Source organism: Apiospora kogelbergensis, assembly GCF_038363985.1.
Source record: "Apiospora kogelbergensis strain CBS 113332 chromosome Unknown utg000006l_segment0_segment0, whole genome shotgun sequence".
NCBI classification, from domain to species: Eukaryota; Fungi; Ascomycota; class Sordariomycetes; order Amphisphaeriales; family Apiosporaceae; genus Apiospora; species Apiospora kogelbergensis.
The window spans coordinates 1,047,074-1,069,814 of NW_027117423.1; the positions used below are offsets into that span (position 1 = coordinate 1,047,074).

The following is a 22,741-nucleotide window of genomic DNA, read 5'->3' on the forward strand; positions in this document are numbered from 1 at the left end:
AGGGGCTCGCTCAGCGTAATTCGTTGTTTACTTTCCCTTCACAGTGGGTGGATTGGGACATCAGGACATGCGGCGGTTGTTGCCGAGTGAGATCCAATGACGTTCCAGGTCAATGGCGGAGCACGGGCCCTCTGCAGAGACCCCACCAAATGTCTGGGGTTTGGAAGGAGGTCAAGCGAGAATACTCGTTCTATCAGTAAGAAGGTGGCAGGAAAGTGTAGGTACTTAATCGAAGTCAGGGCTCCTTGGCGAACGATCATCTGATTACTTGGATTCCTGTGCTATGAGTAAGGAGCATGCTAGAAGCCTTACGACCATCGGATAGGTTGAGCGGACAGGCTAGTCAATGGCCGTACAGTGAACATAGTTGCTCGGAGACTTGCGAGAGGCCGTATATCAAGTTAGGATAAACACGGGAAGCGTAAAGCAGAGTGGTTTGAGTAGCGGAAAATCTATACACGGAGCTTCACTGATAAATGTGACTAGAGAGAATGATTCACTAACTTTCCCTGGTATCTGGAAGCAGCATTGGCTTCAACAAAAGTATCACAGCAGCAATAGATTTGTTTGAATATAGTTCTTATTTGGAAGCATTTTCCTCTGATTGTTTAAGGTAGGCCACTCATAAATAGGGGACAGCCTCAGTAGGATTTGCGTGCTCATTCATTTTACCCCTTAACGTACATGTAACTGCCAACCGACAAATATATAGGGGCTTTCCTGTAAGGATAACATTATCGACATGCACTTATAATCAGAAATCGTCTGGAAGACCCCAAATGATGATTGAAATGCAAACCCATTCTCCATGTTTGGTGTTAAACCATGGATAGCCAAGGCACATACATCGATGAAAACACCACGCTTCAATTGCTCGACGAAGACTGACATGACTGCTGATTTTAAGTTATATATTTTCCACTTTATAGACCAAACCCTGTGTGGCCGATATTATAAAATTCTGAGTCGCGTACAGTATTTCCTCCAAATGTATCTGAGTACCGTCGGCATTAGACATTCCATAAAACATGCGAACCCTGACCACAACCATTCGGTTTGATAGTTTGAGGGAAGCTAAGAGGGTAGAAGGTCACGTATTGGGGTCATCACTTATATCACGTGTGGTGTTTACGATACTCTAAGTGCAACAGCAGTATAGACGTATATGCTCTGTGGTAATGGTGCTCAAGCAATACACTCTCGTCACTGTTAACACCGGGGCATACCTCGGAGTCAACCACTAACTCTGTTTACCCAGGAAGAATGGCCAACAAGTGATTGCCATGTCTATGCTCCCGAGGCAATGTGCCCCTAGTAAAGTGAGCAAACCGTATATCGTACAGCCCATCTGTTTCGTTATCATACCCAAGTCACCATGCCTCGTCACTACCCAATACCTTTCAAGGCCCGGACGAAAGCAGCTCTCTGTATCAACTAGGAAGAAGTAGGTGCGAATAATAGGCTGAATAGTTTGAGGGTATTGGTGAGACAAGGCTTCTTCTATCTACGCCCCTATACACAGCGGCGCTCTGTTAAAATACCGGGCTACCTGCTCGCAAACGTCTCGCCAATTACCTCCCAGAGCCGGCCCCCTTGAACAAACATAGAGAATAGTTTACAAAGTGTCGCTGAGGAGCTTGTTCATCTTCGCAAGCTTGGAAGACACGGAGAGGTCGATTGTGCGGTCGCCAATCTCGACAACAAGTCCACCAACAATGTCGGGGTTGACCTCGTTGGTAAGCTTGATCTTCTTTCCTTGGCCGACGTACTGCGACTTGGCGACAGCGGACTCCAGGCGGGAGAGTGTGCGGCTGTCCAATTGCTACAATTCATCGCATTAGTACCACTCCCCCACATCACGCACGATCTCGGAGGGCTTGACATACGGTAGCGCTGCGGACGGTCATCTCGACCTCACCACGGGAGGCAGCCATCAGTACACCGAACTTCTCGGCAACACCCTTGAGGATGCTCAGGCGGTTGTAGTGGGCCAAGGTACCCAGGAAGTTCTTGACGGTCTCGTTGCTGGCGGAAGATCCCATCTCCTTCTGGAGCTCGGCAACGATGGCGGTCTTGTCGGCATCAGTGAGAGTAGGGGTGCTCAGGATCGCGGCGAGCTTAGCATCCTTCTCGACGAGGTTTCCGAGGGTGGCGAGAGCCTTGGCGGTGGGCTCGAGAGCAGAGGACTTCACGGCGGCAGTGTACTATTAATGGCTCATGCGTTAGTTCTCTGTCCATCGACCTTTTCTCCCATCCATTGAATTGCAGCAAGACGCCTGATGCCAATTTGCAGCCAATTGAGCCAATGAGAGCGCCCCGGGGTGTTTCCTGTGCACAGATGGGTTTCGTAGAAAATGGGTTGTCGTACCAGAGCAGTGGCATAGGTGCCATCGAGACCGTACACAGCTACCGGGGGTCTGACTTCTTGGGCGGGAGCAGCGGCGTAGCTGCGCGCCGGAACTCGGGCAAGCGTCCGCTGGGGAGCTGCAGCTCGGACGGCGCGGAATGCTTGTCGGGAGAACATGGCGATGTGACGGGGGAGGTGGCGGTTGGGCGGGATTGAAGAGGAATTGAAGTGTCGTCGTTCGTCTACTCACTACGAAGCTCGGCTTCTTTGCAAAATGAGAGCAGCACCAAAGTGCCAGCCACGGGTCTCCGGAAAAAGTCGGTGCCTTAATGCCTGGTTCTGGTTTGGCTTTGGGGGGACGGGCTACGTACCTTGTACCTTGGCTAGCTTGACAGGCTTTGTGTGGCGTCTGTGGCTGTGCTTTGCTCTGGCAACTTGTATGTACTTACTTACTCCCGCTGTCCGTCCGTACCTGGTGGCTCCGTCATCAATTCCATTGCTTGCAGAGGCGGGCCGTCAATCCACGGGGCTTTCCCGCCTTATTAACCCACCACTATTCACTTCTCCATTCGGGCGCGTGTGCTGGTTTCCCAACTCTTCCCATCCAATCCAAGATTTGGTCAGGCTTTAAAACCGCTTGACGCAAAGTCGCCCGACGACACAGAGAAATCGAGAGAGCAGGCAAAGGCACGCCTGTCATCATCTCTCACCCAACATTTCTTGTACTCTTTCCCCCCAAGCCCAGTTCCATCCAGCCCGTCAGTCAGCCATCGTTACAGGCGCCGATAAGCCAGCATCCATTCATTTTGGCCGCTTTTATTGCGCGTGATTTACTGTGACTTTCCTTTCCCGGTCGCACTACCTCTATCTGCTATTTCAAGGCAAGATATCGTCTCCTCGTATTTTCCAAGGATATCTCGTCGCCAGAAGAAGTTCCCACATTCATAACGCCCAGCTGGGTCGGAAGTGGTAGAGGCATCTTTTGAGAGTGCATAGTCATCTTTGACTATCATCCTTTTTGTTCCTTTTTTTCTTCTCTTCGCTCTTCGTCCATCCAGGTTCGTCGGATCCAGCACGCTGCGTTGCCGCTGCTGATATGGTAAGGTCCGTAACACTGTTGCGATGACGAAACCGAAGAAGAAGGACCGCCTCCCTCCCATAGGGGGCAGGCCAAGCATCGCCATGAACGCCATGACAAGTTCCATAGATCACAGCAGCATGACAGACGTGTTTGGTCACAGTTGAATGCCCTGAAGGAGCCAGCGAAGATCAAACACAAATCGTATTTCGAAGCCGTTGACAACACGGAGAAAAAGAAGAAGCTTGAGTTCGAGGTAGTTTGAAGCCGCGCGAACCCGAGACATTGTACTCACCAGACAACAGGTAACCACGAAGAAAGAGCCGCCGCCTGGCTTCGAGTTCGTCCCTACCGGGAATCCTGACCTGACTGCCGCGTGCAAGGAAATGTCCCGAGAACAGGATGCTATGATCTTCATTGTCTCGGTACGTTTGGCAACAACATGCCACGGAGTCATCAACTATACTAATATTATTTGCACATTACAGGACAGCAAGGACGTAAAGAACCTCGAGCATCACATGCACCGCGCCGGATACCATTTCAGGCGGACAATAGTCGATGAGGCACGCAAAACGTTGGAGCGAAATGGAGTCAACCTACTTGCCGCCGCGCCTTTGCCTGGCGGACCCGAATCTATTCCCCAATCCCAGCACGAGATCAATATGCAAGCTGACGCAGTTCTGAGAGATCTCTTCCCAAGAATTCCGAATACTGATCGTCAGGAGATCATACTTCATGCTTTTCAAAAGGTTTGTGGGACACCTTTCCGTATTCAAATATTTGTGTCGCTCAACTCGATTTTTGTGTGTGAAATAGAACAGCAAGTTCAACGGCGAGTACAAAGTTGGCATGGCCTCGGAGCTGCCACTGGCTCGTCGCGTTCAGCTTGCTGCCCTAGCTCACATTAGGCACACACATACCCGGTATGACAAACTCCTCAGAGAGACGACATGGGCCAACGCACGAAAGGCGGTCGAGCAAACCTGCTTAGATGTAATCGTCAAGTGGCGTGGAGATGAGGAGACTGGCCGTGACCAGCTTGACGAAATCCTTCGTGAGGTGATTGAAATCTCCGACAGCGAGGACGACTCAGAGGATGAGAGTTCTGGCGCGGAACCCGCGCCGGCTGTTATGCCTGCACCGGTCTTACCACGGAATATGTCGCTTGCCCCTGAAAGCATACGCTCAGAACCTTCACCTGTGGTAAGAGAGCAGCGGCGTGATGTCCCACTGACTGAACACATGACACCGGGAGAAATACGGAAGATGACACGGAAAGAGAGAAAATCCGCCAGAAAGGCCCAGCGCTTTAGGAGATACGCTGCTGTTGCCGAAGGGTTCTCAAATGACCACGACACTAATGAACAAGGTCAATACCAGCCCAGCGGCACTCTTGCCCCTTCCGCCATGGATAGGGCACGTAGCATTGCCCATCATCAACCCGGCGTAGATCGAGGTGCCGCAGCAGGCGCAATGGAAGTTGAACAGGGTCACTACCGACACCAGTCGGCGTCTATGGCAGACCCTTCGCAGTTGGCCCCGAACACGCCTGTTGGACGTGGGAACGGAAGTATCCCTGTCGTGGCAAGGCACAACGGCGGTATATCTTACCATCAACCCTCTCCCTTCATACGTGTGCGCGACAGCCCGGCACCCAAAGTTGGGCCATTCGCTGATCGCCGGGGCAACGACCCTACACCATTATCGCCAGTAAGACACAGCTTGGAAGATATGCTCATACCTTCCATTGAGCCATTGTCACCCAACAGGCCAGTGAACATTGACCAAGGATTTCGCGCCTATCCGAGTGTATCGCAACCGTTTGCGAACACTCCCCGTGTCGTTTCTCGCACCGTTGTCCATGAACCCGTGGGATATGCCCGCAGAGCGTCCCCTGCCTTTAATGGAGATGTAGAGGATGGCTCGAAGCGCCGGCGCATTTTGTCGCAGTACCCTGGAGATGCCCAAGCACTGTCAGACGCGGGTTTTATCCGCATAGTTCGTGATCCACGCCCCACGCATTACATTTCCGAGGGTCATAGCAACCCGTACCATACAACACCAGGCAGGCATCTTCAGCATCCTCGCTCTCCTATAGTGTATGCAGGGGATGCAGCCTATCCAACAAACGGCGCTGGCCCCCCTAGGTCGAGGGCCAACCCGATCGTGATCGACTCGCCAATAAGCGCCGCAAGAGGCGTAGATGTTGGTGGACCTCTCTATGTCGGCAATGACAGGCAAACTCAACGAAGAGCAGTTGCCCAGGATGCGCCCTTCCGAGAGGTTCATCGCCTATCCGGTGGGCCTCGGATAATCTACCTTGAAGACGAGCCGTCACTACGTACGAGGCCGTACGCGGAAGTACGATCAGCGCATATGGCACCGAGTTTTCGGTACGCTCATTCCCAGGACATGCTGCCTGCAAGTCGGCCTCATGAAGCTTCGGTTTACAGAACGGTTTCCACCTATCACGACAACCAGCCCCATGTGGTGAATGAGCGATATCACCCCCAGCTCCCAGGCCCTGGACAGAGTGATGTGCCCGGAAATGCCCCCCAGGGCCAACGGACTGTTCTTCGCGATGTGTAAGTTGACAATCAGTCCTGCTGGTACACTGTGGTCCCAGCTTGCTCTTGGATGTACGTAGAATGGAAGCTAATTTGGGGCATAGAGTTTATGACACGGCTAGAGACCTGGAACCTTACCATCAAGCCACACCACAAAGAGCAATGGAGTATCACCCCGAAGAGTTGCGCTATGGACACAACTCAACACCAGGTCGTATTGGACACCATCCGGAAAATCGACAACCTGTTCATGGTGGACCCTATTAATCGTTGACCCTGACCAGGAACTTGGAAATCGCGATTGGGCGGCGAGTTGTACATGGAAGCTTCAGTTCGAACGATTGAAGAAGGATATATTTCGCAAAATGTTGCCTCAAAGTGAGGAGCTAACGCGGTCGTCGCAAAGGGCGAGAACATGCATTGGGCTTGGAGTATATTGCATATGCATGCTGGAGTTAGGGAGAGCTTTTCGCTTTTGATACCCATTTCCTTTAGTGTTTTGCACCACGAGCGGAAGCATTAGAGTGCATTGGATGGAGGTCTGCAACATGATTTTCGGCATAGAAGGGTTTCCGCTATATGGAAGACTAGCATCGCCAAGGTCACAAGGAGTATCAAGAAGAAGTGGTTGTAGCCAGTAATGCTGCAGGGTCTGTGAGGGATGGGCAAATTCTGTAAGGATTATCATTGTATACAACATGACTACCAACACACTCCATGTTCCTTATATCGTGCATTTGAGTCTTGTGAAATACCAAATAATGGATTAAACCGTCGATAGTTTCGTCCCTAGCATACACCGCTATTCCCAGTGTTTGCTCCCTCTAAAAGTCATTAATGCAAGCCCTCCAACAACGCCCAACTAAATGCAAAAAAGAACAACAGAAAAAACGCCTTCTCTCATGCTCATACTCATGCTCATGCAGGCAACGCCGTTCGTTCCCGCTGCGGTTCTTCCGACACGACCGGCTCTACTTCTGACGTCGTCGGCTCGTGCCCAGGCACCACCGGCAATGGCTCGGGGGTTATCTCTTGGGGGCCGTTGACCTCCTTGGCTAGTCTCTCCAACTCTTCTTCGACTTCCTCTTCGTCGTGGTTCGTTATACGTCCTCCCAACATCTCGCTGATTTCCTGTATGTGGGTAGGATATTAGTCGGGGCTTCCACATGGATCTCTTCTAACGGGAGATGAGGTATGCCTACATTCTGGTAGGCAATCGCTTCGGCTGTCTCGCCCATAAGCTTTTCGACCTTGTCGATGCCGCCCATCTCGGCGTGGATCTCCTTGAGAACATTGCTGCCCTGCTGCAAGCCGAATACGATGTCCTTCTGAATCTGGGCGAACTCGACGTTGCGCGTCAGCTGCTCGAGCTGCTCGAGCTGAGCGTCGGTCTGGGCCAGCAGCGACTCCTGGTACTTCTTGCGGCGCAGAGCCAGCAGCGCCCGCTTCTTATCGCCGTTGGCCAGGCATTGCCGCGCGATTTCCGTCTCCTTCTGGGTCAGAACCTCGATGCGCCGCTGGTATTGGTGGAGCTTGTCGCGCTGTGTCTTCAGGTCGAGGATCGCCCTATCGTTGCGAAAGAGAGCAGAACAACGTATTAGTCCATAGACTACTCTTGTTCGGTGGAGAGAGAAAGGGGGAGGAGACAGGAAGGGATTGGACTGGTCTCGTACTTGTCTTGCGCCGTGATGCGGCTTGGATTGTTGCCCATTTCCTATAGGAGAGCCCCGGCGACCCAGTGTTTGGAGTCGCGCAATGTATTGAGTAATAAGTTGTAGGCTTCTAGATAGCCATGCTGCTGGCTGTTCGTCATCGGCAGCAGGTGCATGTGGACTGCTGGGGGACCCGGTTATTTGGCGGGGCAAAACCACTAACTCGCTTCTCAACTGGGACCACGAGCCAGTTTAAAAGGAGCGCAGGAGGGGTACCGCTTTGTATGTATTATCGTCTTTGATAAGGTAAGAGCCACACTTTGTACGGTGCCTACATCTACTGTATTAACCCAACTTGCGCTGTTTCTGTTTGGAGTCATCGGTTTTGCAGACTTGCGAACTTTCGCAGCTATCACAAGAAATTTCTGTAGCTCTTTCCCCCAGTTCTGATACAGCAAGCCTACGCAATTGACTGGGCAGTATCATTACCTATATGTTCACTTCGTTGACTTGAGTAGGTAGCTGAGTTGACGAGATAGCTGAATTGACTGATTGGTGGTAATTGCTAGAGGTGGCTAGAGGTGGCTGTTGGATGGGTGGCTTAACCCGCATTTTTGTAGGGAAATACGCCTAAATTGGATACTGCAGGGGTAGCCAATTCTTTTTGGTTTGATATCGAGAAACGAAATCTTGTACAATGGTGACTCCCAAAATCTGCTCACGCGAATAAGAGCCAATATACCCATGGCCTCGAAAACCTTGATCTTTATGAATCACTGCTGCTTCCTATCACTGACTCAATCTTCCCTCTCACCTCTCACTATATATACCTTCCCTCCCGTTGCATTCCTTCTCTCTCACTGCATACCTTCCCTCTCACCTCTCACTGCATACCTTCCCTCCCGTTGCATTCCTTCTCTCTCACTGCAGCTGGCCAAACATAGAAAATGCCTCCTCGGTTGGTTCAGCGAGTGGATCGCGATGTCTATCAAATTCTCCGGAAATTTGAAGACGAACATGAGCGCTACGGCAACAGCAAGCCTCTCAAATTCACCATAAGTGGTGTCTACAACGATATCAAGAAGTCAAACTCTAGCTTATCCCGTGAGAAGAAGAAGGTGCTGGAAGACTCTATTGAGCGCGTTCTCCGGTTTCGTAAGGATGAGCGCGCCGAAGACGATGATGAAGACGAGGCAATGGAAGACACACCGGCCGAGCCACCTACGCCCAAGGTATGTTTGTTGTTCATCCCACTCTCTTCCACTGTCCATCTTGGTTTTTGAATTGCCCATCCTGGCTATTCCACTGTCCATGTTTCAATGGACTCATCAAAAGCATGTCCTTTCTCCTTTTCGGTTCGATGTCAAGCTGTCAACCCAACAAATCTAATTCAACATCATCATCGCAGACGGACCCATTTGCGATGAATAAGAAAATCGCAAAGTCCTGGAGTGCTCCAAGGAGGGAAAGGCCTTCATCGCCTGAAGCTCAAGTTGAATCATCGATCAGCTTGAACGAGCGGGAGCGGCTTCCCAATGGCGAGCCTAAGCCTAAGAAGCGCCGGGCTGAACGGCCAGAGAAGGACCGGACACCGCCCAATGGGTTGTCTCTGTTCAACCTGGGAGGCATGGACAATGCAATAGCGCAACTGGTCCGCCACGTCGCCCGCCCAATCGTACGAGCATCCAAATGGATGGAAAAGGCCAAGGGAGCAGAGCCGACACGGGGCGTGCTGCTCCACGGACCCCCGGATGTGGAAAGACGGTGCTTGCGAACACATTTGCCGCAGAACTTGGCATTCCGTTCATTCCAGTATCAGCTCCGTCTTTGGTGGCGGGCATGTCTGGCGAATCTGAAAAACAGATCCGAAACCTTTATGAGGAAGCCAAGAGCCTCGCCCCTTGTCTGGTTTTCATTGACGAGATTGATGCCATCATGGGCAAACGCGATAATGCCCAACGAGAAATGGAGAAGCGTATAGTCGCCCAGATGCTCACTTGCATGGACGAATTGAGTCTCGAGAAAACCGGAGGAAAGGCAGTCGTCACAATTGCAGCTACTAACCGCCCGGACAGCATTGACCCTGCGCTGCGTCGTGCCGGAAGATTCAACTTGGAGATCAACATTGGTGTACCGAACGAGCTGTCACGCATCCAGATATTCAAGGCTCTGACGAAGAATTACAACCTGGCTGAGGACATTGACTTGGTAGCTCTTGCTAAGCTTACGCCTGGCTTCGTGGGTGCCGACTTGCAAGACGTCGTGTCTCAGGCAGTGTCTGATATGCTCGAGCGCGCCGACGAGTCCCGTATCCAGAAAGCCATGGCCGAGATGCCAGCTCCCGATACTTTCGTTGACGCCACCCCGGAATTGAAGTCATTGGTACACCAAATGGCTGCTCTCAAGACACTGTTCGGCGATACAGATGATGAAGACGATGGAAGCTACTTGGTCACACAGCAACACTTACTGGACGCCATCACAAGAGTCCAACCTTCAGCGAAGCGAGAAGGATTCAGCACAATACCTGATACAACGTGGGAGCAGGTCGGCGCGCTGAAGGAGGTGCAGAAGGAGCTCAGCCTTGCGATTATTCGACCGATTGATACCCCTGAACTCTTCTCCAAGGTTGGCTGGCGGTCACCATCTGGAGTCTTACTATGGGGACCTCCGGGTTGCGGAAAGACCTTACTCGCAAAAGCCGTCGCAAACGAGGCCAAGGCCAATTTCATCTCCATCAAGGGTCCCGAGCTACTCAACAAGTTCGTCGGAGAGTCAGAGCGTGCCGTGCGACAAGTATTCACGCGTGCCCGCTCCTCGGCGCCATGTATCCTTTTCTTCGACGAGCTGGATGCATTGGTACCGAAACGTGGCGACGCGATTGCCGAATCAAGTGCTCGCGTTGTCAACATGCTTCTCACGGAGCTGGACGGTATGAACAGTCGTGCTGGCGTCTACATCATCGGAGCTACGAACCGACCAGATATGATCGACCCTGCCATCCTGCGTCCCGGCCGTCTCGGCAACAACATCTTCGTGGACCTGCCCGACGAGAACGGCCGCGCCGAGATCCTGAAGACGCGCATCCGAACCGTGTTGCCCGACACCACGCAAGTTCAGCTGGACGCTCTCGACCCCGTAGCTCGCGACCCCCGTTGCGAGCGCTTCAGCGGTGCCGATATTGAAAATCTGCACATCGCTGCGGCCAAGGCAGCGGTAGAGCGCTGGGATGTAGATAAGGGGACGGTCGAGATCATTCGCGCAGACTGGGACGTTGCTCTGTCAAAAATCAAACCGTCCGTCTCGGAGAAGAGTGCCGACCATTTCAGAAGGCTGCAAACGAAGGGTTGGAATTAGGTAGCAGCAGGTTAATAGGCTGAGAAGCATAGCGTTAAGGCCAAGAACAATTGGGAAATCCCAATGTACCTATTGTTAGAAATGAATACTATGCCCTGTCATTTGGAGCACACCCCCTGAGGACGTCAAATTTCGCTGTCTGTTCTACTGGCTTCTATTAATATAGAACGGTGATACTTGCAATTTTGAAACTTTCAATTAGTGACTTGCGGGATACCTCGCTGTAAAAGGGACGCGACTCAGGACCAACGGCAGCCGATCTATTCCGCTGTAGTCAGCCCCTACTGCGCAAGTCAGAACAAGCATTGACTCCGCAGTATTTCGTCTGAAACTGCATAAATTCTCAACTTATGCATCTCGGCATGCATCGGATTTATGTCGGAAACATGGCAAATTTTTCTGGTCGTCTGGCAGATCCCGGATGGGCGTCAATAGAAGCAATATGCGATCACATTCTGGGGCAAAGCTTGGAGATCGGCAAGCCGTCTCACATGTCAAGTCACTTTCCAGTCCGCAGAAATCAAAAAGTCATCGAGTTTCGAGCGGAGGTAAATCAACGCCAAGTTCAATTAAAGGACCCAACGATCATGTCTGCAATCCAATGCTTCCACCCCGGCCCAACCTAGGTGAGGCCATGAACTCCCAGCAAACCCAAAACTTAATCAAAGGGGAGAGTCTTTCTTTCGCGAAGTATAGGAACGATTGCACCAACGGGGCGCCAGAAGGGTCTATTTCTATGATACACTGTTGGGCAATCCGTCGTCGTCTATAATGATCTGTCTGGTCTTTATCGTTACACGTGATGTTGTTTAAGGCGCGGAAGAGGCGCTTATTTGGTGGACTCCTTGAGGAAACTGCAAGGACATGTTAGTTATTTCCGAGGCGTAATAAAATGCTGATAGGGGAGAGCTTACGTGATGAGGTCGTTTCGGTCCTTCTCCTTCTTGAGACCACCGAAGGCCATCTTGGTGCCGGGAATGTACTTCTTGGGGTTCTCGAGGTACTCGAACAGGGTGTTCTCCTCCCAAGTAACACCCTTGGACTTGTTGGCGTCGGTGTAAGAGAAACCGTCGACCTGGCCAGACTTGCGGCCGAAGAGACCGTGCAGAGCAGGGCCGACCTTGTTGCCCTCACCCTCCTTCAGGGTGTGGCACTGAGCGCAACGGGTCTTGAAGAGACCGGCACCCTTCTTGGCATCACCTAATAGTAGAGAGATGTGTCAGCGGCGACTGTGTTGCAAGTAACCATGGTAAAAGTCGTGCTCCAACGAGGATAGGTAGACAATGAGTTGTTGCTGCCCGTCTGCCCATCTCCTGTTGTCTCCTACAAGGCCTCCGAGTAGACACCACAGATATCTCCTAAGCCGTTTGCGAATGGACTTGCCGCGGCTTAGATAAAATACCGCAGGTAGACGGCAGGTGAATCTTGCAGGGCGTGTACTTGGAGATACGACAGGAGAATGGCGGGCAGTCGGTGGGCGAGCGGTAGCTACTTGATCGCGAAGGGTGATTGGACGTCCACCATACAGGTAGATGGTCAATGGCTTCGTATCGGTGGCCACCAATTCTTCTTGATCAAGCCGCAGGGGGGATGACTGTATCGCAACAGGGAGAGAGTGAAGACGTACCAGCAGAGAAACCCATTTTGAGAGATGTGGTAGCGTGAAGCTGAAGTGGATTAGGGATTAAAGAAGGTGAGGTTGGCGATTGTGGTTGAGGGAGTTGTATGTCTGAGGACTGGATGGGAGTACGAGAGAAAGAAAAGTCGGAATGCGCAGCGCGATGCAGGATTTATTACGGCAGCCGGGATTTTTCTTGGTTGGAGTGACTTGTACGGCCAAAAGGCAAGGTACGAGTTCTTCCTGGATTTAGCTATGACGCTTCCAGCCACGAGACAGAAGCTAGAGTGGCTCCCCTTTCCGCTGGAAATGGAGCGCGATGGAGACGCCCAGGCCCAATCAGATGGCCAGCAATGGTCAGTTCTGGCCAGTGGCCTCTAGCAGCCCTCCTTGCCCCCGGCTGCCGCAAGAGTTTTTCAGGTTCCGGTATCAGCCGGACTTCCTCAGCCACATGTGCTAAAAGGAGCCTTGTTCTTACTATTCCTAGCACCAGGCACTCTTGAGACGAAGCCAACTTGACATCTCCGCCGTCTGGTGTCTGGTCCCAGTCAAGATAGAGTTTCAAAGATCGACCCTTCCGTTCCGCTGCGAGTCAACAATTTTCTGCGTTACAACTACATGTGTATGCATATGCGGCCAAGTGGCCGGGTTGGAGAATGGCATTCAGACCCAGCAGCCACGGTTTGTGGCCACACACCAGCCCAGCTGGGGTCACATTGTCCAAAAAGAAGGCCGGGGAGCCCCGGAGAAAACGGTCCACTCCCCGGGAACCTGGATTGACCGCTTCCGTAGCGGGTCGACTCGGAAAGTCAATGGAGGTTCGGTAAACTGGAACCTTTCCAGACGAGACGAGACGATTGACGAGTTGACTTGCATTTGCTGCATTGACCCAGTGACGACGAAAACTAGGAACGGCGACGAGGAAGGAACAACAGGCTAGAGCATGCACCAGCCGAACGCGGGCCCCGAATTTTTAATTACTGGAAGCAAGCAAGCGCCCGCACGCCTTAGGCGTTCAACAGTCTTCAGTCTGCTGAGGTAAGCCAATTAAGTCGCCAACTCCCAACTCCCTTCCCTGCAATAGCAAATCTGCTTGCCATGATAGCTCTACCCCAACTGGCCAATAGCAATCTACTCGGAAAATGAGGTCTGCTTTCAGCGTTCATGCGTAACGCGATATCGTCTGTTTGTGAGGGCAGGTGACTCAATTGTCAATGTCAATAAACGAAACTTTCAATTGATATAAACAGGTCGTGAACCCTGTTAAGAGATCGTCCGGAGGGGCTGCTTCCTCCATCTTTTACCCCATTCCGATCTTTTTTGCTGGTGTTGTCCAGCCGAGAGCTATTCTTCACATCCCACCATGGCACCGTCTACTTCGTATATCCCGCGCTTCCTGCTTCCGCAGTACGGCGCAATATGGCGGAGCTCGACAGCACGCGCCATGCCCTTTTCGAGGCCCATCAGTGCGGACGTCGGCCAGGTTCTAGTGCGCTATGCCTCCAAGACCGCCGCTGCAAAGTCCACGGCGACCACTACTACAACCACTGCGGCTAAGAAGGTGACTGCGCCGAAAGCTGCATCCACCAAGGCCTCTCCCACCAAGGCCACCAAGGCGCCCGCTGCAAAGGCGCCTGCAACCAAGGCCCCAGCAGCTGCGAAGTCTACTACTGCTACCCCTCCAAAGACTGCGCCAACCAAGGCCGCCCCGGCTGCGAAAGCTACCGCTGCTGCGAAGCCCGCCACGCCCAAGACCCCCGTTTCCGGACCGACTATCAAGAACACCCCCGTAACCCCGGCCACGAAGCCTGCTGCCCCCGCGCCGGCTACCAAGGCTCCCCCGGCCGCCACTGCGCCGAAACCTGCCAACCCCTCCAAGCCCATCGTGCTCGAGAAGCCCGAAAAGTTCAACCCGCCCTCCCACGGTGCCCGCCTCCCGCGCTCCACCCCGAAGCACTATGGAGGCGCCCTGGGCGCCGAGGAGCTGACGGCGCAGAAGACCAAGGAGTACCCGGGTCTTCCGCCGCCGCCGAATACCTGGTCTCACTGGTTCATCAACAACAAGCACATCCATATGTTCATCACTCTCGTACGTTTCCCACAGTTGAAGCGCATTGCCCCCTATTCCCCCTCCCCTCTCCTGTTCAATGCGGAAGATACAACAAGCTTACATATTCCACAATATAGGGTGCTCTGATGTCCCTGGGTGTGTACACGTTCACCGCCCGGTTCAACGCCAACTCGCCCTTCGCGGACATGATCCCGCCCATCGGCGAGTTCCCCAAGCAGCCCATCAACTACATCCGCACCTGCGTCGAGGTCCTCAAGCTGCACGAGGAGCACGAGTCGGCCCAGACGGCCGAGAAGCGCCGCCGCCGCATCGAGGACGTCCAGAAGCGCAACGAGTACCGCAAAGCCCACGGCCTGCCCGTGGCCAACGGCATTGAGAGCTGGACCGGCGCATCGACCAAGTCGGCTGAGGCGGTCGATGCGGCTGATGCTGCTGCTGGCGTTTCTCCGGTGACCGCGGCCCCTTCGGCGGCCGTCGACGCCATCAGTGCGCATGAGCGCCAGGAGGCGGAGCTGCAGGTCGACGCTGACGGCAAGCGGAAGAAAGTTTTGGGCATTTTCTAAGTTTGGTATTTCGAACCAATCCGTGGCTGATATGCAGTCATGCTAATGACACCGAAAATATGCCATTGCATGCCCCCGTAATGATTTATGTATCTAAGTACACGGCGGACCCCATTGTGCTTATCAGGTTCAATAGAGGGTGGTGAAGGGGCACGTAGAGAAAGATCGTGGAGGTATCAAACAGCCAGCCAGTCGCTAACTAGCTGACGGGGGGAATCATCATCATTGTGCATGGCGCATTGAATGGTATCATGACATCGCATAAATTTACATATGTTCTCTCTTATTTTCTTCATCGCTTCAAGTCAGCTCCACACCCTCGAGTCCATCCAGGACCTCGTCGGCAACGCCGCCCCTTTCCAAAACCTTGGCGACCATGGCGCCCAGCATGGCGAACTTGGCACCACCTCGCGGCGCCTTCCACACACCGACTACGTCTTCCGTCTCATCAACTCGCGCGTCCGGGTGCTTGGCAGCACCCTCAGTTGACGCCACACTGCCGGCTGGTGTCACCGCCGCTGCAGCTGTGGCGGCCGTCATGGTACCCCAGGCCGTAGCATTTACCGAGTTGGGCACGCCGGGTGGCGTTAACCGCGAGGGCGGGTCAATGGTACGGACGGAGAGCAGGTGCAGGTTCCTTTTCGTAGTCGTGGTCGATGTGGAGTCGGGGTCGGACTCGGAAGAGTTTAGCGATGAGGGCCCTCGGCAACCGAGACAGCGACGGCACTATCGGCTACGGCCAGTTCCTCCTTCGAGGGGTCGAAGATGATGTTATCGCCCACGGCCATGACCAGGAGAGTGATGGGAGGTCTCGAGGCAGGTGCCCTCACTGTGGACTGAGTCGATGTGGCTTTGGGTTCCGAATCTTGGCGGGCGTAGAGAAACGTGGCCGCGGCCCAATCGTCATCGAACATGGGGTCCTCGTCGGCTTCGGACTTGAGGCGTGGCAGTCGGGTCGCGAGGAGGGCGAGATGGGTGGTGAGACTCAGGAGCGGGAGTGGGTAGGAAAGCGGTGGGGAGATGAGTATGATCTATCATTGTTATCTCTTTTGTTAGCCAATTGTGCGCATATTGGTAATCGCAGAAGTTGAAGAAACACCAACGAAATGTTACAGCACTTACGTCCAAGTAGAGCTTCCAGTGGAACCGCCGGTTGATCCAGAGCTTCTTGACAAACTCGCCGTCCGCCAGCAGGGCCTCGGTCAACATGGACGTCAGGAACACGGTGCCCGAGTCGTCGTCGCGCAGACCCGGGATCTCCACGCTGAGCTCCACCCAGTCCGGCGAGCCCTCCATCTTCACGGGCGCCGCCGAGTCTGCCTCGTCGCCGTCCTCGTCCACATCCATGCTTGTCTCGTCATTTTCTGCCTTCTTGGATTTCCTACGACTCTTCTTTTCGCTGTGATCCTTGCGCCCCTCGGTCGAAGCCACGAACTCGTAGGGTGACACGGGCGTCTTCTCGACCTCGGCCTTGACGCCCACGATGGCCTCAGTACCGTCGGCGAAGCAGATGCGCGCGCTGCCGTTGGTGCCCGGGAGGATCCCCGTCTCGGCCGTCAGCGGCCGGAACTGCGTCGGCGACCGCCCGTCGGGCCGGATGGGCGCGGGCGTCGTCAGGCTCAAACTGCTGTGCAGGTAGGCGAGCTCGGCCGGCGAGAGCAGCAAGGTGGAGGACGACATGGTTTGGACGGCGGGCGCGTGTGTGCGTGGGGGTTGCGCGCTCCTCCGTTTTCACTGCGAGAGGTGACAAGTAGACGAGGAAAAGGCCAAATTTGTTGTCTGTCCAGACTACCACACAGAAACGAGAGAAATGCTGCGATCCAATGCAGCGCGCTTGTCGTGCAAGTGATGATGGTTTTCTTTTTTCGATGTGAGGCTGAAGTGGGATTTTCTGAGCTCCAGCATTGAGCTTCTGTAATTGGGCGGTTTGAGTGGGTGGCTTACAGGGGGCAGCTGCAAGGCTGGCCGCTGGAAACGATGCATCTGCACTAGCAAATGGTGCTGTGGGGCTTGTACCTAATCTAAGTCGGCTCATCATACCTGCCGCCTCCAGAAAGTCGCCGGCGCCCACACTGCTGACGATCCTCCTTGCTTCATCGCCAAAGTTGTATACACAGGACTCACGCAGGGCTCGGCGACATTTCACCCACGACTCGGCCCAAATGCTCAACAATATTTACCAGCGATGGCGCCTTCTTTCATTCCAGAGATAAATTATGTGCCCGAGGGATGAAAGTCCACTTAGACGGCCAAACAGGAAGCGGCAGCTCTCAGTATGGACGGTCTTCACTCTTACGGGCTACGTATAAAGAAGGGAGCCAGTCTCGGGTCTGGGGAAGATATCGAGATAACCCAGCAGCAAGCCAAATAAACGCCACCTTTGTCATATACAATACACATGCTCTATTCTATATCAGATTGATTTCTAGAACCGCATTTCTTGGGTAATCTTTGCTACCGATTCGGCCTCCTTGAATACAATGGCAGGCCTACTATTCCAAGCTTACATGAAATTCAACCCTATTCCACTTCCCCTGCCAGACACCTTCGCCGGCCAGACCGCCGTGGTGACTGGTGGCACGAGTGGTCTCGGACTCGCCACGGCCGTTCATCTCCTTCGTCTCGGCGCCGCCGAGGTCATCATCTCCGCGCGAGACGCGGCACGAGGTCGTAATGCCGCAGCACATATTACCGCCGAGGCGTCCAAAGGCGGAGGCGGTAAAGACGACGGCGGTCGCAACAAGAAGACCCTCGGCCAGGTCAGAGTACTCGAGTTGGATATGAACCGATATGACTCGGTGGTAGCGTTCGCCAAGAATGTGATAGAGGTAAAGAAGGGCAAGGGGGTGTCGATGTCGTGGTCTTGAATGCCGGTATGATTGGAACCGAGTATGAACTGGGCCCAGAGGGATGGTAAGTGAGAGAGTTTCCACTTTGATCTTCGCCCCGATATGTCCCCAGCACAAGTGATGTGTGAGATGGTCCAATGAAGTTCAGCAAAGAGAGGCTTTTTGGCCTATCATGGGGGAAAAGGGGGCGAACCGTTCCCAGACTGATCATTCCACTTACCCCTGACGGAACCGAACTCATCATGCTCATCCGCGTCTAGGGAACAGAACCTTCAAACCAATACCCTCTCCACGACACTGCTAGCCGCGCTCCTGCTGCCATACATGAAATCGGAGCGGGCAAACCGCCGCTCGCCAGCCCACCTAACCCTTGTCGGCTCCATGCGGCACACCGATCCCGACATCAACCAGTGGCACGAATGGGCCGGTCAAGAAGGCGGCGGCGGCGTGCTCGAGCACCTCAATCGCCCCGAGAATTTTGGCTCGGCGAATGACCGGTATGCTAGCACCAAGTTGCTCCTGGAATACGCCTTCGGCGAGCTTGTGAAGTTGGCGAGGAAAGATGGCCCTAATAACGGCGACGGCGACAAGGGGCAGTGAGTAGCATCTTCTCCCTTTCCCCTCCCCTCGTACACCCATTACGACTGTTGCTTACATATGACAATGAAGAGTTAGACCACAAGTCATCGTGAACACCGTGTGTCCCGGCATCGTCAAGACGAGTCTCGCCCGCGATTATGAAGCCCGAGGTGGCCTCGGCATGCGAGTCGTTGTGGCCATCTTCCAGGGTCTTTTCGGAAAGTCCGCAGCAGATGGTGCGCGGTCCTACTTGGCCGCCGTGACAACCAAAGAAAACCAGCATGTAAGTTTCCAAGAGCCCATTAACAGCCCCTGATGCACATGCATACATACATGACCCGCCCCCACGGGTATGCAGTCACATGAGGACTATCCTTGCTAATAATGTGACCTTGGTTGGTACCTTAGGGTGGTTTTATTCAATTTTACAAAAGCGAGGCACAGTATAAGCAGTAAGCTCTTGCCTCCTATTCCCTTCTCGTCCGCCATGCATGATGTGATGCAGTTTGATGAGCCATATACCCATGCCGTGCCACATAGCCAATGAACTGACTCAACGCGTGTGCATTAGGATGAGCGAAAGGGTGATATCCTCGCATGCAGGCCAAGAGATGCAAGCTCAAGTCTGGGGTGAGCTCCGTCACGAACTGGGTGCAAAAGTTCCTGCCTTCAAAGAGACACTACTTACTGACTGATGCGTACCACGGTTGATTATCCTTTTACTTTTTCAATTTCAAGGAAAATGAGATCAGGGATGGAATGATGAACTACGATCTTTGGCCTCTTGCCACTTGATCTCTGCTGATTTACATACATATTCTCGTAGTCCTTAAGTGGAATTAAGTCTGGGTTAATTTCAGAGGCGAAGTCCCGCCACGGCTCTTCTTCGTTCTTCTGAATAAGCCTCGATGAAGCTCCTGGGTCATATTATCCGAAGAGGCAGACTTGGTGAAAAGAAACAAACCAAAGTTGGGTATGTACTAATGATAAGACTCGCTCTCGCTGACTATGTGTACACTCGTTGCAGCCATCCATGCATAATCAATATGTTCATTCTCTATGGCTCGCGGAATTCCAGTTAGTCCTGACAACCAAATGTGACCAGTTTCCCAATACGACACCGACAGCACCCCTGTCAAGATGGCTGGCTAGCGCTTAGGAGCCTCTTCGGAAATCCAGGCAGGTCTGATGCGTGATCAGGTCCGTCCCGACCGCTGCGACCATCTCTGCGATGGCGGCCTTAGGGGTTCCATGACTGCTGATGTCCCCATCATCCCACTGAAAGATGTCCCCCGAGAAGCAGAAGCCGCGGTTCAGGCGGACAGGGATGTGATCGAAGTCAACGGACCGCATCTGTTCTAGCGTAGGGATTCCTGGCATGTTCGCATCGAAAAGAGAATGCTCGTCGTTGTCCGAGTCTTGATCCACCTCCTCTTCCTCGTCGGAAGCAGCTGCTCCATTCATTGGGCCTGTAGCCTCCTCATCTGCATGGCTGGGCATCTCGAGATAACCTTTGCTGTCGAACAAGGCCAGAAGCTCATCGTCGACCTTTTCCCACTTCAGCGTGTCGGGATCAAGAAGGAATTGCGGCGTGTAGTCCATTTTGTACTTCATCTTGGGACACGTGTGAATGTAGTAGCCGGGGTACCACCAGCGATACCCATTCTCCATTGCCAGAGCAATCTCTCGCAGCGCGCCCAATTTTCCAGGCTGCCACTTGTGTATTGACTCGTGGTACAGGAAGTAGACGGCGGAGACGCAGTCAGGGAGCAGATCGAGAACGCCGATGGCCACTAGCTTTCCATCGAGACGATAGCAGTGGTGGAAAGACCCCAGCTGCCGCTCCTTGCCATCCTCAGCAGATCGGAAGACGCCACGTCGCAGTGGCGAGGAGCAAAGAAATCGCCTGAAGCCGTCTCTGCTGATCATATCCGGACCTTCGTGGTGCACGATTCGTTGGTAGTTCTCAAATACGGCATACTTTTCCTCGGTGAACACATCAGGCTCTAGCGTGACCTCGAATTTATGCAGGGGCAGAGGCGGGTTCTTCAGCGTCTGAGCCTCGGCCTCATGGATCCTCTCGACGAGATCAAATTCCATATCACGTTTTCTGGCTTGCTCGCGTGACCTTGGGTATAGGCGCGCCGCTTTCTTTGTGTATTCATCGCCCGCGACATACTTGTTGAAGCGGTTGATGGCTTGGCGCTGATCCTTGGTAGCATGAAACTTGCTAGAATCCAGGCGCAAAGTGTAGTGCGGGCAGCAAGCCTCCCGCTGGTTTGGTCGGTAAAACAAGCCACCAGAGCGACGCCAGTATCGATCAAGCAACGATTGGTAATACTCCGAGCTCATGGATGTGGCGCGGATGTAATATGAACCTCCTGTATCTTAGAAGATCATATTAGAAATCGTTTACCCCTTTCCACAACGACGCATTCGCCTTATTGCATACTCGTCTTTCTAGTAGCGAGGCAAAATCCGTAGAACCTCTTGGCCTGGTCCACTGGCAGTCCATTCTAGAGTGCATCCGGTGATTTCACATGCACACTAGACTTGAAGGAAACAATAACGAGAAAAGATGGCTCCTTTACATACTCTTTTGAGCTTGCTCCCTTGGGGTGCCACGGCAGTAGCCGCAGCTGGAAGAATGTCTGTATCCTGTGAATGGTCGTATAAATAGTCAGTATAGTACGATTCACACAAGTACGAGCACCCGAGATCACATTTGCCAAAATATAACATGATGCATTGCCATAGACTTCTATTGGCGCACAAGAATAGTTGCCCATCGTTTGTGTACGACAAAGGGCTTGCGTGTGCGCGGACCGAGTTAGCTAAGCACACCTCACGACGCCATCGTATACCGAATGCATCATGAGAGGTGAACAGAGAAAGAGAAATAAGGTGTCTAGCCCATGACGGCAGCTCATTGGTAGCCGGAAAGTGGCTGAGGGGCAAATATATGTGTGTGTGTGTGTGTGTGCGCGCGCTCTGACTGCGCGGGATCGACTTGAGCGGCACACTTGCGGATCATGGGAAGGAATGAAAATTTGTAGGTATCGTGAGGGGAACGACACGGTAGAGCAAGGCGACAAGCCGTAGTGCGGCGGCTCATGGGTGACAAAATGGCTGGTAGTAACGATTGACACCGGCTGCAGGTGCGACTACTACTCAAGCCTTTCCCCACAAGCCGTGATGCAGACAAGACAGCCAACGACGTGGTGTAGTTTGTGCACGGGTCCGGATGGTTGGGCGAGAAGCATGTGGACACTGGACTCGGGATGGGTAAAATAGACAAGGCAAACTGACCTATTGGTGATATGTAGCTGAATGCATCTTCAGGGGTGTTTTGCTGCACGCCGGATGACTCCATAATGCCGTTAACGGGGCGGGCTTGGGCGGCGGTTTGCCTGTCTGTATCCTCTTGCGCTCGATCGTATGTCCCTCCTTTGCTAGACGCTGGCTGCTTCGAATGACGTCGCCAGTTATGGCTATGCAACAAGCCTATCAGAATCGAGCTCTCTCGTGAAGTACCGGCGGCCGTAGTAGGCGACACCTGGAACCAACCAGGGGTGCCAGGACAAAGCAGGCTGGGTCAAGGATGGCAATTGCTCAGCAAACTCACCTGATATAAGCCGACACGCCGAATCGAAACCGAAGACTAGGTTGACTGGCTGTAAATTGTCGGGCGTCGTGTTGTTGTCAGCAGACCACGATGGTAGTGCAGAGCGTAAGTAATATTCGCTTGCGGACCTGCCGGTGCAGATACTACTAGGCGGAGCGGAGAATGATTGCAGTTTGTGATATAAGAGACACGATGCAAAATCCGAGGTCAGTGCACTCGTTCGTTGGGTGGAGGGGCCGGCAGAGAAGCAGTCAACGGCTCGCTTGTGTGTTCCCAGGGCGTATGGGATTGCGTACGGGTCGAATGCCCCGGCAACAATGGCAGCTGGGACTTCGAAATATTGATAGGCACTGCAGTGAGACCAAGCATCTGAACGAGGATGAAGGCGGAGAGGGAGGGTGGTGATGATGTTGATAGAGCGAGTCTAGACTA

At 53.3% G+C, this 22,741-nt stretch overlaps 9 protein-coding genes across 9 annotated transcripts; 4 read left to right on the top strand and 5 right to left on the bottom strand.

Moving 5' to 3' along the window:
- Positions 1-1,615: 1,615 nt before the first annotated feature.
- Positions 1,616-2,524, bottom strand: PG998_009161 (OSCP-domain-containing protein; the record flags this gene model as incomplete). Its single annotated transcript, XM_066875977.1, has 3 exons — positions 1,616-1,822; positions 1,887-2,204; positions 2,369-2,524. The coding sequence occupies 3 exons, from the start codon at positions 2,522-2,524 to the stop codon at positions 1,616-1,618; spliced, it is 681 nt and encodes a 226-aa protein (XP_066728133.1).
- Positions 2,525-3,510: 986 nt separating this feature from the next.
- Positions 3,511-6,269, top strand: PG998_009162 (uncharacterized protein; the record flags this gene model as incomplete). Its single annotated transcript, XM_066875978.1, has 5 exons — positions 3,511-3,681; positions 3,731-3,850; positions 3,914-4,177; positions 4,245-5,789; positions 6,120-6,269. Coding segments are annotated over 5 exons (2,250 nt in total), but the record flags the coding sequence as incomplete, so codon positions are not given.
- A 644-nt stretch (positions 6,270-6,913) lies between these two features.
- On the bottom strand, positions 6,914-7,706 carry PG998_009163 (uncharacterized protein; the record flags this gene model as incomplete). Its single annotated transcript, XM_066875979.1, has 3 exons — positions 6,914-7,126; positions 7,198-7,561; positions 7,669-7,706. The coding sequence occupies 3 exons, from the start codon at positions 7,704-7,706 to the stop codon at positions 6,914-6,916; spliced, it is 615 nt and encodes a 204-aa protein (XP_066728135.1).
- An 888-nt stretch (positions 7,707-8,594) lies between these two features.
- On the top strand, positions 8,595-11,004 carry PG998_009164 (uncharacterized protein; the record flags this gene model as incomplete). Its single annotated transcript, XM_066875980.1, is given in 3 exon segments — positions 8,595-8,883; positions 9,135-9,449; positions 9,461-11,004. 3 exon segments carry the CDS (start codon positions 8,595-8,597, stop codon positions 11,002-11,004), a joined length of 2,148 nt encoding a protein of 715 aa, XP_066728136.1.
- Positions 11,005-11,833: 829 nt separating this feature from the next.
- Positions 11,834-12,647, bottom strand: PG998_009165 (uncharacterized protein; the record flags this gene model as incomplete). Its single annotated transcript, XM_066875981.1, has 3 exons — positions 11,834-11,858; positions 11,919-12,204; positions 12,632-12,647. The coding sequence occupies 3 exons, from the start codon at positions 12,645-12,647 to the stop codon at positions 11,834-11,836; spliced, it is 327 nt and encodes a 108-aa protein (XP_066728137.1).
- Positions 12,648-13,985: 1,338 nt separating this feature from the next.
- Positions 13,986-15,256, top strand: PG998_009166 (uncharacterized protein; the record flags this gene model as incomplete). Its single annotated transcript, XM_066875982.1, has 2 exons — positions 13,986-14,711; positions 14,810-15,256. 2 exons carry the CDS (start codon positions 13,986-13,988, stop codon positions 15,254-15,256), a joined length of 1,173 nt encoding a protein of 390 aa, XP_066728138.1.
- A 300-nt stretch (positions 15,257-15,556) lies between these two features.
- PG998_009167 (uncharacterized protein) lies at positions 15,557-16,936 on the bottom strand (the record flags this gene model as incomplete). Its single annotated transcript, XM_066875983.1, has 3 exons — positions 15,557-15,931; positions 15,967-16,287; positions 16,379-16,936. 3 exons carry the CDS (start codon positions 16,934-16,936, stop codon positions 15,557-15,559), a joined length of 1,254 nt encoding a protein of 417 aa, XP_066728139.1.
- Positions 16,937-17,736: 800 nt separating this feature from the next.
- Positions 17,737-19,379, top strand: PG998_009168 (short chain dehydrogenase/ reductase; the record flags this gene model as incomplete). Its single annotated transcript, XM_066875984.1, has 6 exons — positions 17,737-18,084; positions 18,163-18,173; positions 18,366-18,701; positions 18,781-18,967; positions 19,129-19,136; positions 19,190-19,379. 6 exons carry the CDS (start codon positions 17,737-17,739, stop codon positions 19,377-19,379), a joined length of 1,080 nt encoding a protein of 359 aa, XP_066728140.1.
- A 460-nt stretch (positions 19,380-19,839) lies between these two features.
- Positions 19,840-21,036, bottom strand: PG998_009169 (uncharacterized protein; the record flags this gene model as incomplete). Its single annotated transcript, XM_066875985.1, has 1 exon — positions 19,840-21,036. One exon carries the CDS (start codon positions 21,034-21,036, stop codon positions 19,840-19,842), a length of 1,197 nt encoding a protein of 398 aa, XP_066728141.1.
- Between the last annotated feature and the right edge of the window lie 1,705 nt (positions 21,037-22,741).